At 37.9% G+C, this 12,241-nt stretch overlaps 1 protein-coding gene across 3 annotated transcripts in view; it reads left to right on the forward strand.

Moving 5' to 3' along the window:
• PDE1C (phosphodiesterase 1C) overlaps window positions 1-12,241 on the forward strand; it is a 70,059-nt gene that overhangs the window by 15,463 nt on the left and 42,355 nt on the right. For all 3 annotated transcript variants that reach the window (XM_066323195.1, XM_066323203.1, XM_066323185.1), the window contains exons 5-6: window positions 5,048-5,148; window positions 6,902-7,030. In XM_066323195.1, the coding sequence (XP_066179292.1) occupies window positions 5,048-5,148; window positions 6,902-7,030 (230 nt within the window). The remainder of the gene's footprint in view (window positions 1-5,047; window positions 5,149-6,901; window positions 7,031-12,241) is intronic.

The following is a 12,241-nucleotide window of genomic DNA, read 5'->3' on the forward strand; positions in this document are numbered from 1 at the left end:
CTTAGAGGCCCATTAAAGAGGCAAAGCTCCCGGAGGGAGTTACCTGTGAGTCATGGGCAAGGCATTGACAGGCCATTAACAGAAGATAGTCCCGAGGGAGGGGGCAAGAGAAAACACTGCCCCACCTGGTTTCAACAGCTCATGAGGATAGTGATAGAATATACACTTTGGGCACATCTTACATTGTAACCTAGGACACTATACAGCCAATCTCAAAGAGCATAGATTTCCTCTTATTAGCATATGGGCATGGATGTGAGGATTTTGAGGGAATATGTTGTATGAATTTGTCTGATCATTCAGAATCTATCCACAAAAGCGTACAACAACTTAAGGCAGGCATATCAAAAATCGGAGTTAATGATGAGACTTGGGTACATAGTCTATTTGATGGATAGAATTTGACATCATGGGCAAAACAACTTCTAAAAATGGGCTTGTATATTTTAGTCATCATAATAGTTATGTGCTAACCATGGTGCCTTGTTTGCTCCAACGCATGTGACAAGTGATTAACAAAGCTGTCAGGGGAGTCTATATGACTCAACAAGGATGGGGAGATGTCAGAATGCATCCCTCCCTGGGTTCCCCAGGGAAAGAGAAAGATGTAGGGGTTGAATTAAAGCCTTTAGAGAAATTAAAATATATTAAGTCACATAAATATGAAGTAGAAGTTTAGATTTTAATTTTTAAGTATACTCTAAAATGCCTTAAGAACTTGTCAGCCAGCACAGGGCCTAGAGCCCTAAGGCCTGATAACTTGGCTTTAGACATAACAAAAACATGGTCAAACATTGCTTACAGTACTAGATAGAGCAGGTGTAACTTTTACGTCGACATAGAAACTTTTGCACTAATAGATATACTGTACAATAGAACATTTTTACGTTAGTAGACATGCTAATGACGTAGGTTTTGTGTAAGGTTTGATACCATCCTTCATAATTTTTCATAGTTTTGTGTGCTTTCAAAATTAGGTTTAGATTGGTGTAGAAAGAATGTTTCAGAATTGTGTCCTTAGTGGATTGGCTAACCTATAGGTGGGGCTATGAATATACATTTATGGTTTATGGAAAAAAAGCCCATGTTTTGGGGGCAATCGCATCAATTCATCAATTTTCAATTGACCAATCCATCCTCCTGCCATCTACAATAAGAGAGAACAGGGCTTTGCCAGGGAGCTGATGCCAGGGAGCTACAGACAGGACTTTGTCAAGTATTATCACTTGGGTTGCTGCTGGGGGTGCTGCTGCTGCAGCTGCAGCATCATGGTCTGTGCTGCAGAGAATTCTGCTTGGAAAATGGACTCTGGGCCAGTAATCTGCCTTTTCCCTGTGGCCAGGACTCCTTGTTAATTTGCCTCTGCCTCCATTGCTAGGACTCTCTGCCAATCTGCCTTCACACCCTGCTGGGAATTTAAACTTACTAGCTTTTAGTAAGACTGTGTACTTAGAACTCTTCGCCTTAGAGACTGATGCATTTATATAATAAACAACTTTGTAATAACCAGAAAATGTTCTTGACTTTTTAAGACCTTATACTCTTGAAGAGATGGACACCTTCCCTCTTTGTTTTTAGATTTTATTTTCAATTAAATCTTTGTTTTAAATCTCTCCTTTTGTAAAATTTCATCAGTTTTCCTGTTATTTTTTTCAGTCAGGATGATGATTTGGAGTTAGTTTGTTATACTTTACTGTATGAACTACAAAGTTTTTGTCTCACTCATAGACAAAATGTTGAAAGAGAATTTGGAATTAATCTGATGTTTATCTCGTGGAGGATTGGCATATAAGCATGATATGCAGGAACAGCTTCCAGGAGCTGACACACTTTTTGCGCATTTCATTCCTTCCTTTATTAAACTCTGTTGTTCAGCTCAGATTGTTACTTTATTTAGTATTATTTTTTGATTAATTTTTTAACTGTTTGGAAATACCATGAATTTCTTTTTTAACCTATACTACGATGGGAAAATTGTAAGGCTTAAGACTTCTTTTTCTGATACTGACAAGAATTACAGGAATTTCTGATACTGAGAAGAATTCCTGCAGCAGACCTGAAAAACTGTGAAAGTGCAGGACTTCTGTTGCATCTTTTAGTACTAAAGGGAAGTAAGATCATCTCCAGTAGCCTATTGTGATTAATAATCAAGTCATTATAAGTTTTCAAAATAATACCTATTTTGGAATAAAAGTTAATGAACTCTTGGGAAGGAAACTAGTCAATTACTTACATTGTAGCAATTTCTTGGAAATGCCTTTTTTTTTTTTCCTTTTCTTTTTTTTTTCTTTTGTTAGATTTGGAAACACTATTCTTTCCTCTTCCTTCTTCTTTCTATTTTTATCAATCCTTCTTCTTACATGCAAATGAGCCACCATAGTGGCTAATGCTTCACATTTACTGTATATTTTTGAAAGCCAATCATGGTTCCTTGCCCATTTTTTTTCATTCTGGAAGGCAATACTTGGTATTTCGTGCCTTTTACCCTCCACCATTTCTGACCTCCTACCACTGCAGAAAGTTTGGTATGTTTTTATTCTGGATTGGTTTTGTCAGCCCTTTAGAAATCAAACCCATTCACATTTCCTTGCTCTTTTCGTCTTTTGTAACACTCCTGATGTTCTTGTTGGCTCTGTACTTTAAAAATTAGTTCTGTTTCCAAGATGAAATCCACCACAAAGCAGTGAAATGTAAAGTCAGCACTTTGATGGAGATTGCATCCATTCTCTGCAGGCTCTTTGCTTTCTTGTTTACTTTCTCTTGCAATATCGTGACAGAAAAAAAGGGACTAAGGGACTAAGAGGTTCCGGTTACTTGCCTTGTGTTACTCAGGAGCCTATTTTGACTTTGTTCTACTTACACTGCTTTATTTATTACCAACAATTAACAACTGTAATTCCATTTTATTCTGGATGATCTTCCTGGAATGCTGTTATTATACTTAATACTGCTAATACAAGATACCGCTAATAATAAGATCTAATACACCCTATTTGAAAACCTACCTTACTCAAAATTGTTCAACAAATGATGCTTTGGTATGGTATGCGAGTCAGCACTTTTCCTGTATGTGCCGTAAGAGACAAGGTAGGAAACCTCAAACACTAAGGCTCATTGCCTTAGAATGCTTTAAGACTTGAGTCATGAGGTCTTGTTAGTGTGGGAATTGTCAGATGCTGTCGAGAAGGTCTAAAGTGGATGCACTGGATTAGCTAAATGTGTCCTGAATGAGTTCTGCGTGAATAATACAGGCTCATCCTGGCTGTTTCTGAGTACTTGTGTCCTGACTTTTCTCTATCATTTCAGTCTCTCCTTTTGGCAAATGGCAGACCCCTGTTAGCAATGAAAGTTTAGACATGTAGCCTGGAAATCCTTGTTCCATTTCTTCCCTCCATTGCAGTTGCCAGAAGTTGTTGCTTGAAAGTTGAATTAATGTTCTTAATCCTTTGGAAATCTTTCCTTATTCACAAGTCATACCTAGAAACAAAATTGAACTGACTTCTTTACCATCAGTGCACTCCAGTCATGTCCTGGGATCAATAGTGTAGATATGAGAAAACAGTGAAGTTTCTGTTTCTGATACTTTCTTGCACTTCTCACCATTCTCTCTTTCTTGCTATAAAAAAAACCCAAAAAAACCAAAAAACTCCAAGCAAACAAAGACAAGCAAACAAAAACTACCAAAAACCCCACACAAAACAACAACAACAAAACACAGAAAAACACCCCACCCCCCAAAAAAAAAAAACAAAATCAAACCAAACCAAAACACACACACAAATACACAAAAAACCCCCAAGCAAATGAAAAAAAAAACCAAACAAAAAAAACCAACCTAAAACCAAGTACTACCTTGATTATGGTCAATAGCACTGTGCAAAATGTCTCTGGGCCGTATTTTCAAACTACATCATTAATGTAAGGGGATCTTTAATACCAAGACTTGCTCCATTTTTCACTGGTTATGCAGAGATGACTGTGAAACACAGATAAAGAGCTAGACAGGTTGTTGTCTGCAGCGTCCCTATTACTAATGCTTCCCTGCATATGACTAACACACTAGTGGTGGCCCCTGAGCTATAATATATGTCTAGAATAGATTTTGAAAACCTTAGTGCCTTTGCTGGGTTTTGAATTAAAATGAAGTTTGTATATGAATGCCTGTCAAAAAGTTTGCAGATTGACAGTGAGGTGTTACAGAAGTATTTGGCAATCACTGTGTTAAAGGCTTTTTCTAAATGCAATACATTTAAGCATTTCATACAAATATTTACAGCAGTATCTAAAACCTTTGACTCTAAAGTGCTTTATGTTAACAACACTCCTTATGGGCTACCAGTGGAAAACCAGACAATAAAATGATTTATTTCTGACTCAGATAAAATTTATGAAAACCATCTGAATAATTTATAACTCCAAGGCAAAAATGACTTAAGCATTGTAAAATAAGGCTTTGACTAGGAAATTAGGACAAATCTCACAAACTCCAGGGCTTTGTCAAGTATTTTTGAAAATCATAAATAAATAACAAGATATACATCTTTTGAGGTTATCTTCCTTGCTCTCCTCAGGATTCAGTGATTGACAAAGACTTATTTTCTGAAAAATAGTGACATTCTTCTGTATCTGAGTCTCTGGTACTCAGGTAAACCGAACTGAAAATACATACCCTGGTGATATGTGATTACCTGCACATATATAATCAAGTTTTCCTCGATGAACCTTGATTTTCTTGAGTTTTCCTTGTTGCTCTTCTTCAAACATTGCTCTTTCAGAAGGCCATATCCGCTTGCTCTGCTTTAAACTTTTTTAGGTCCTGAAATAATTTTGCTGAAGATATGTTTATTTAGATGAAGGTCTATGATGAACACTGATTTAGCTTTTATGTATCAACCAAAGAAGTTTGCTTTAAAGCAGCTGGTGGACTGCAGGGGAAGGGTAATGACATTGCAACACTGACTGTCAACAGAGGATAGATAACTTACCTTAGAAGACAAAAGCCTGTGGAAATGACAGCTTATCTGATTGTACTGTAATCTCTTTTCAGCACTGGCTGACAGAGCTGGAGATCTTCGCTATGATTTTTGCAGCTGCCATACATGACTATGAACACACTGGAACCACCAACAATTTTCACATCCAGACACGGTGAGGCCACTGTAAATCGTGATGAAGGGTCAGGAAATAGCAGGAGAAACCTTTAGAGAATAACAGCACAGCCACCTTATAAAAGTGCAGGAATGTCTGCATTCAAGTATTAAAGGAGGAGAGTTCACTTTCTCAGGCTACATTTAATTTTCTCTTGTTCAAACATTCACAATGGAATGACTGTATTCTAAATTTCTGAGTGTTGTTTCATATCAATAACCAGGAAAAAGGAAGCTCCAAAAAACTTTCCATGTAAAGTTTTCAGAGAAAAAATGGCTGTATAGAGAGATGTATTTTGATGAAGATAAAGTTTTGAACTAGATATTGTAATTTTATGTTTTTTTCTCCTTGTTGAATTTGAAAAATCAAACATTATCAGTATAAATCAGGCATTCAACTGTGTTTATTGCATTAATCAGTGAATGTGAACCCTTCACATACTATTTCTACTTGAGTGGAAAACCAAGGTAGGTAGGCAGGTTTTCCTGCAGCAAGGAGATATACTTACCACTACCTAATCAGGGAAATACCCTTTTAAAGCATCATAAATTGCTAGAGAGTAATTAACTGATCACAGACTAGACTGGACTGGTGTATTTTATAAAGCTTTTGGGTTGGTGGAAAAGAGGAAAATTAGATGAAGATAGCAGCAAAATGCAGAAGCGTGCAAAGATTATGAAGTCTCTAGTTTCAGTGATAATTGGACATCTAATATCTGTGTGTTATTTTGACAATAGGAGTGTACTGGTAGTAATGCCAAAATGTCTAAATGCCCTCAGCTGACACTGCACACTTGGGCATTTCTTAAATGCATTTTAATTAAATTGGATTACATGTCTGTAATTAAAATAAATGCCTTTAGTGTGTTAGTTGAATCATACTGTACATCAGTAATGTTTCCAGTATAAAGCACACATATGCACAGTAAAGACTGGGAATGAAGAAAGAAGTCTCTGTCTCTTCTAGGTGAGGCCACATTACTCTGCTTACAACTTCAAGCGTACAGGAATTAGGGATCTGCTGTACTTTCCAAATACTTATAAAAATATTCAAGGAAGGATAGTTGTAATTTAGTTTTTATAACATTGAACATCAGACAGTGTGAAGTGTCAGAGGATAAAAATATACACTGCTCTCTGTGAAGCAGATCTGAGTGAGAACCGTAACAAAACATATTCACCCTCTGCTGCTGTTAACTTCTTTGTCTTCAAACCAGTTTACCCATTCATCAATTACAGATCTCTGCTCTGGAGCTTAAAATCAGGCATGAATACCTTTGGTCTTACCCTGTCCCACTGACAATTTTGCTTCCAGACAGCATAGTCTAGCACACAGATGTCAGAAATCAGTGGAGTTATATCTTGCTTACAACCTGTTTGCTGTTCTGGAAACAGTATTAGATCACATCTTTAAATTGCTTACTTGGATACAGTCAGATTTTAATACCAGAGAGACATACATAAGTACCAGGAAAAAGTCTCATGGTTTTAATCCAGGTTTACGTATCTCTCACAGCTTTCAGCACTTGCTTTCAAGTGTGTAACAAGGCAGTTAGGTGAGTCTTATCTGGTGAATTTGATTTTGCAGTGTTCTTTAGATTTCTTTTACTGAGTAACAGCAATTAACCAAGTATTGCAAGTGCCCTTAAAATGCTTATATCTGTTCTATAGACTTAATTGCTGTAGTTGATCAAAGAAAAAATTCTTTAGACAGGAGAGAAACAACCTTTCCTATGTTTTCTTTTAAATGCTAGGTCAGACTCAGCCATTCTATACAACGACCGATCTGTGCTTGAAAATCATCATGTTAGTGCGGCATATCATCTTTTGCAAGATGATGAAGAGATGAATATTTTATCTAATCTCTCAAAGGATGATTGGAGGTAAAAATTACCATGTGGTTGCCTAGGAACATTGCAACATCATAGACTGGTATTGCCTTGTTTGCATAGCAATATACATTATTGTATATTACATATTAGTCTTTCTCTGCTACAAGATAAAGAGCTTTAAAAGATGTTTGTCTTGTTTATTCCTGCTTTCAATTTTCACTTCTGATAGTGAGACTAAACTTTGTGACAATGCGTTGTAGTATACAAACTGACTCCCATTTAATTATTAAGTATCACAGAGACACTGTTTGTATACATGTGAAGAGTTAGCCTGCTGTTTCTTTGTCCTAAAGCATAAATATAACCTTTATCTACTTTAACACTTCCTGCCTGGAAATTATAAATGGGATTTAATGCAAAACATAATCGAGTCCAGGGGGCATGGATCTACTACCTATGCCTGGGAAATAAAAGAAGCTGTAATTTAAAATAAGCCTCATTAAATACATGATTTATGTGTGAAATTGAGCCCATGATTAACTCTCTAATAGCAGACAGTTCAAAGTGATGACAGTTTCCTGTTTTTACAGGGGTTTGTGAATTTTAAGGGGTGATAATTTAAAAACAGTCTAGTGTGCTAGACAGGAAGGATTCATCCCCATAGTTTTTTTTCATGGGAAAGGAAGCAAGTTGTGAAATCCTATGTGACACACAGTGCCTTCTATATATTCTTAAATGTGCTGAACATTTAAGTGCTGAACATATAGTGCTGAACTGTTGCTTAATCAAGTTTTAATATAAATGTGGGTAAAGCCTGTGTCTGGGGCTGACTTCTACCAAGATGGTCAGTGAAGGCTCAGCTTACTAATCTGTTTAGCCTGAGTTTTCTATTTATTTTAACTTGTCGACAGTGATGTGATCCTATAGCCAAACACTAGGAACTTACAGTGGTGATTTCAGTCAATAGGAGTGTCATGGAGAAGTGTCCTGAAAATTCTATCTTCCAATATATAGAATAGTCCCATGATGGGCAGCAAGAAGGTGGCAAGAAAATACCTCCACTGAGATGGCAAAAAATCTATTTTAGGTACAGATGGAAATGCCTTGTCAAATATTGGCAGCAAATTAATGCTTCATTTAATGTTGGTGAGAAAACACAAGAAACTGAGTGACTAGAAACATCACCCTTAGAGCCACTGTCTAGAAGGATCAGCCACTGTTTTTAGTGGAGCAGATAATTGAGTATGCTTCATTGCATAGATACTGGCTTTAGGTAAATTGTGTGCTTTTGAGCTTTAAACTGTTTAAAGTTTTTGATTGAATTAAAGCCAGTTTCAGATATTTCTCATTGATTCAGTAGTGCCAATGTGTGTGTTCTGTTGATGCAATGTGCTTAGAGCCAAAGTTTCAAAGATTAACCCATCCCTTTAAAAATGCTGTAACTGCCTGAGCAAAAATATTCAGTGGTTTGAATTGCTTATTTTTTCTCTCTCAAGTATGATTTTATAGCTGCTGATCAAACAGCAGTGCTACAGAATAAAGGGCATTATATGGAAGTGCTCTAATTCCAAAACATTGTGATTTCTATGTGCTTTTGCCTTTGACTCCCACTACAAAATCCCATAGGCAAACATTTGGGAAGCACTGTAAACATCAAACAAGTAAACATCAACTGACTTCAGCAAAATCTGAGGTGTTGAAAAATAAAAGCCAAGAATCCCAGAGTTTCCCCATTCTGGTACTCAAAACTAGGAACCTCAGTATTGAAAGATGCTTCAGGCAACTAATAAAATATGCCCAAATTAAACTTTACTTTCGTAGACTGATAAATCTCCCTCTGCAAAAGGCCAGAATGATGCTTTTTGGAATATAAATTCTTTAGTACCTTTTTGAGTTGAACTCTGACTTCTTTTTTCACATTACTAGGGAAAGAAGATCTGATGATCTGCAATCCTAGATGCCTATGTGGATTTTATAACTTTTTTGTATTCTGTCATCTAATTAGGGAATGTATTTTCAGGAAAGATACATAGAAAATCTGAGACACATTTCACAGCTGAAAAACAAATGGCCACAGGTTTTATAAGGAAAGCATATGAGAATGGAAGAGAACTTTTGGGTTACAGTCAAGAAGAAAAGAGTTGAGTGCTTACTAGTGCTTAAACATGTTTTTTTTTTTTTTTCCTCCACAGAGAAATATGTATTTTTCTCTGGTGCTTATTAAAAATTTGAAAATTAATTTAGTTGCTCCATTTTGTGAATTGCATTTATGCAATTCCATGCAGTTTATTTAAACCTTTACTACCAAGTATAAAACAAAAAATAATAAATAAAATAAAGAAGTTGAATAAAGGCTGAATAAAAAGATATCTAGAAAATGTTTGCTTGTTTAGCTTTATATAGGAGTACAACTTCAGAAGTAACTTTGAGTTCAATACTGACTTTCTCAGTAAAGTTGCTTGGTCTTTTGTCCCTCAAATAATTCTGAACTCTCCTTGTCAATCACTGTTATTAATTACAATACTGCAGTGAGAAACCACGATTTTTTTTTACTTACTTTGTTCATATGCTTTTTTTCATAAGTAATAGTGTGTGTATGGTTGCAGGATCATGTAAAATTTTGTTCCTATGCACTCAGGATGGGCACATGCATATTCTGAGTTTTATACCTTCAGCAAGGATCAGCCAATGATGATATTTCTTTTAATGTAGTGTTTTTCTATTAATTTCTGTGATAATAAAATGCTGGGACTTTGACTGAACAAAATTAGCCACATAGATCAGTTCGGAAGATGTAACTATTGTAACTGTGCAGTAAGTGTTCCTTTTTAAGACTTCTATAAATTCTTGTCACTGTTAGCAGTCTTCATTGTCTGTGGGGTTCATGTAAGTGAGCTTAGCTGGTTTGCTGTAAAGATTGATGGAGATCAGCATCTTTAGATCATGGCGTTTGTTTACTTAGAGAAGTGGAATTATTCTTTGAATTATCTTAGCTCAGTGAGAAACCTGAAAAAAAATGATGCCACCATGTGTACAGTGTGATGGAGCATAGAAGAGAAAGGTGCAAGCTAACAAGGTGTAGTGCAGCTTTGCTATGTCTTTTAGGCCAGTTTCAACAACTGAAGAGTTGCTCACAATTGGGAACAACGTTTTGTGGCTATGATCTGCATTTCTGCAGTTCCTTGATTACTACACAGATGTTGCTTTCAACTCTAAAGCCAGAACTGGATGCTTTTCCCCGAGAATTGTTTTGGTTAGAGACAATTTATGGGGTGGAGCTTGGGAAACAAGCTGCCTTCTTTTTCAGTTTAACCACTCCCCTGTCACCAACAACGACAAGTGCAAGAAGATAAAAGTGAAAAAGTTTGCTAAAAAACCCAGCCACAACCAAGATAACAGTAATAACCACTGGATACAAAGGTCCTGAATCCTATGTACTCCCCAAGAACAAAGCATACCAGATGGCAGAGAAGTTCCTCCCCCAATATGGAGACTTTTTTAGAAGACTGCATCAGCCAGAGGACAAAGACAAGATGGGGAAGAACATCTGTTCTCCTAGCCATGTGATAGAGAGAGAGTACAAAGGAAAAAACCCAACAGAATTACTGAACACCCATGATTACAAAACTCCCTCTTCCCCCAAATAGCAACCAAGCAGGAGCAAGGATAAAACAAATGAAACCTGGAGAACTTGGACAACTATTCCTCTTCAAAACCAGTCAAATGTTGCTGCACCATTTAGTCCATGCCACCTGACAGGGTCTCTCCTAGCGATGTCAACAGTGTCAACAGTGTCTCTCTGTCAACAGTGGCAGCTGGATCTGGGGTAGCAGCTGTAACTCATGAGGAAGAGGGAAGGACCAATTTTCACAGTGTGAGTGTCCTGAGTGGCAGTAGCAAAAACAAAGGTCCCAAACAAAAGTCCTCTGCCAGCTCCCGGAACAGGGATTGCTCCTGGCAACTGTGGCCAAAAAAGGTGCTTGGACATTTCCTCTGAAACAGTCTAGGATTGACAAATGCAGTTTCTCTGAGACCTGCACCAGGCAATTTCCCACAGAGTTCTGAGAGAAACTAAAGAATGCTTCTGCTTCTCTCTGCCCTGGCCCAGGAAACTCTCTTGCCAGCCCATAGAGAAACACGAAGGAGAGCCCTGAGTCTTCCCCCACTCTCAAAGGGACCCTGGTACCTCCAGTCTCCATGGACCCAAAACTGATTCCGGTTCCACTTCTGATCCCTGGGTCTTTAAGGGACAGTAGTACAAACTGCATGGACTGACATAGAGGAATAATGGAATACAGTTCACATATTTTGGTCACTCAAGACTTTATCCACTCCTTATTCCATACCATCTATATCATGCCCCAATTAATACCTTTCAACTACATACATATACAAATATAAACAACTATGTACAAATCACAGAATCGCACAGAATCACAGAATAACTAGGTTGGAAGACACTTCTAAGATCAAGTCCAACAATTCAACTAGACTATGACAACGAGTGCCATTCCAGTCTTTTTTAAACATGTCCAAGGCTGGTGACTCCACAACCTCCCCAGGAACACCATTCCAGTACTTTATTATTCTTTCCACAAAAAATTTTTTCCTAATATCCAACTTATATTTCCCTTGACGCTGCTTGAGACTGTGTCCTCTCGTTCTGTCAATTGCTGCCTGGAGAAAGAGACCAACCCCCACCTGACTACAGCCACCCTTCAGGAAGTTGTAGAGAGTGATAAGGTCACTTCTGAGTCTTCTATTCTCCAGGCTAAACAACCCCAGCTCCCTCAGCCGTTCCTTACAGGGTTTGTGTTTCAAGCCCCTCACCAGCCTTGCTGCCTCCTCTGGACACACTCAAGTGTCTCAAGGTCCTTCCTAAACTGAGGGGCTCAGAACTGGACACAGCACTCAAGGTGTGGCCTCACCAGTTCCATGTATAGGGGAAGAATAACCTCCCTGCTCCTGCTGGCCACACTATTCCTGATACAGATCAGGTGCCATTGGCCTTCTTGGCCTCCAGGGCACACAGCTGGCTCATGTTCAGCTGCTGTCACCAGTTCCCCCAGGTCCCTTTCTGCCTGGGCACTGTCCAACAACACTATCCCCAGCCTATAATGTTGCAGGAGGTTATTGTGGCCCAAATGCAGGACTTGGCACTTGGACTTATAAAACTTCATCCTACTGGACTCATGGACATGTACCTAAGAGCCGAGCTTTGAACATCCAGCCGTGCACTGGTCGTCAGGGTATGAGAATGAC

The sequence above is a fragment of the Sylvia atricapilla genome, chromosome 1 (genome assembly GCF_009819655.1).
Source record: "Sylvia atricapilla isolate bSylAtr1 chromosome 1, bSylAtr1.pri, whole genome shotgun sequence".
Taxonomy (NCBI): domain Eukaryota; kingdom Metazoa; phylum Chordata; class Aves; order Passeriformes; family Sylviidae; genus Sylvia; species Sylvia atricapilla.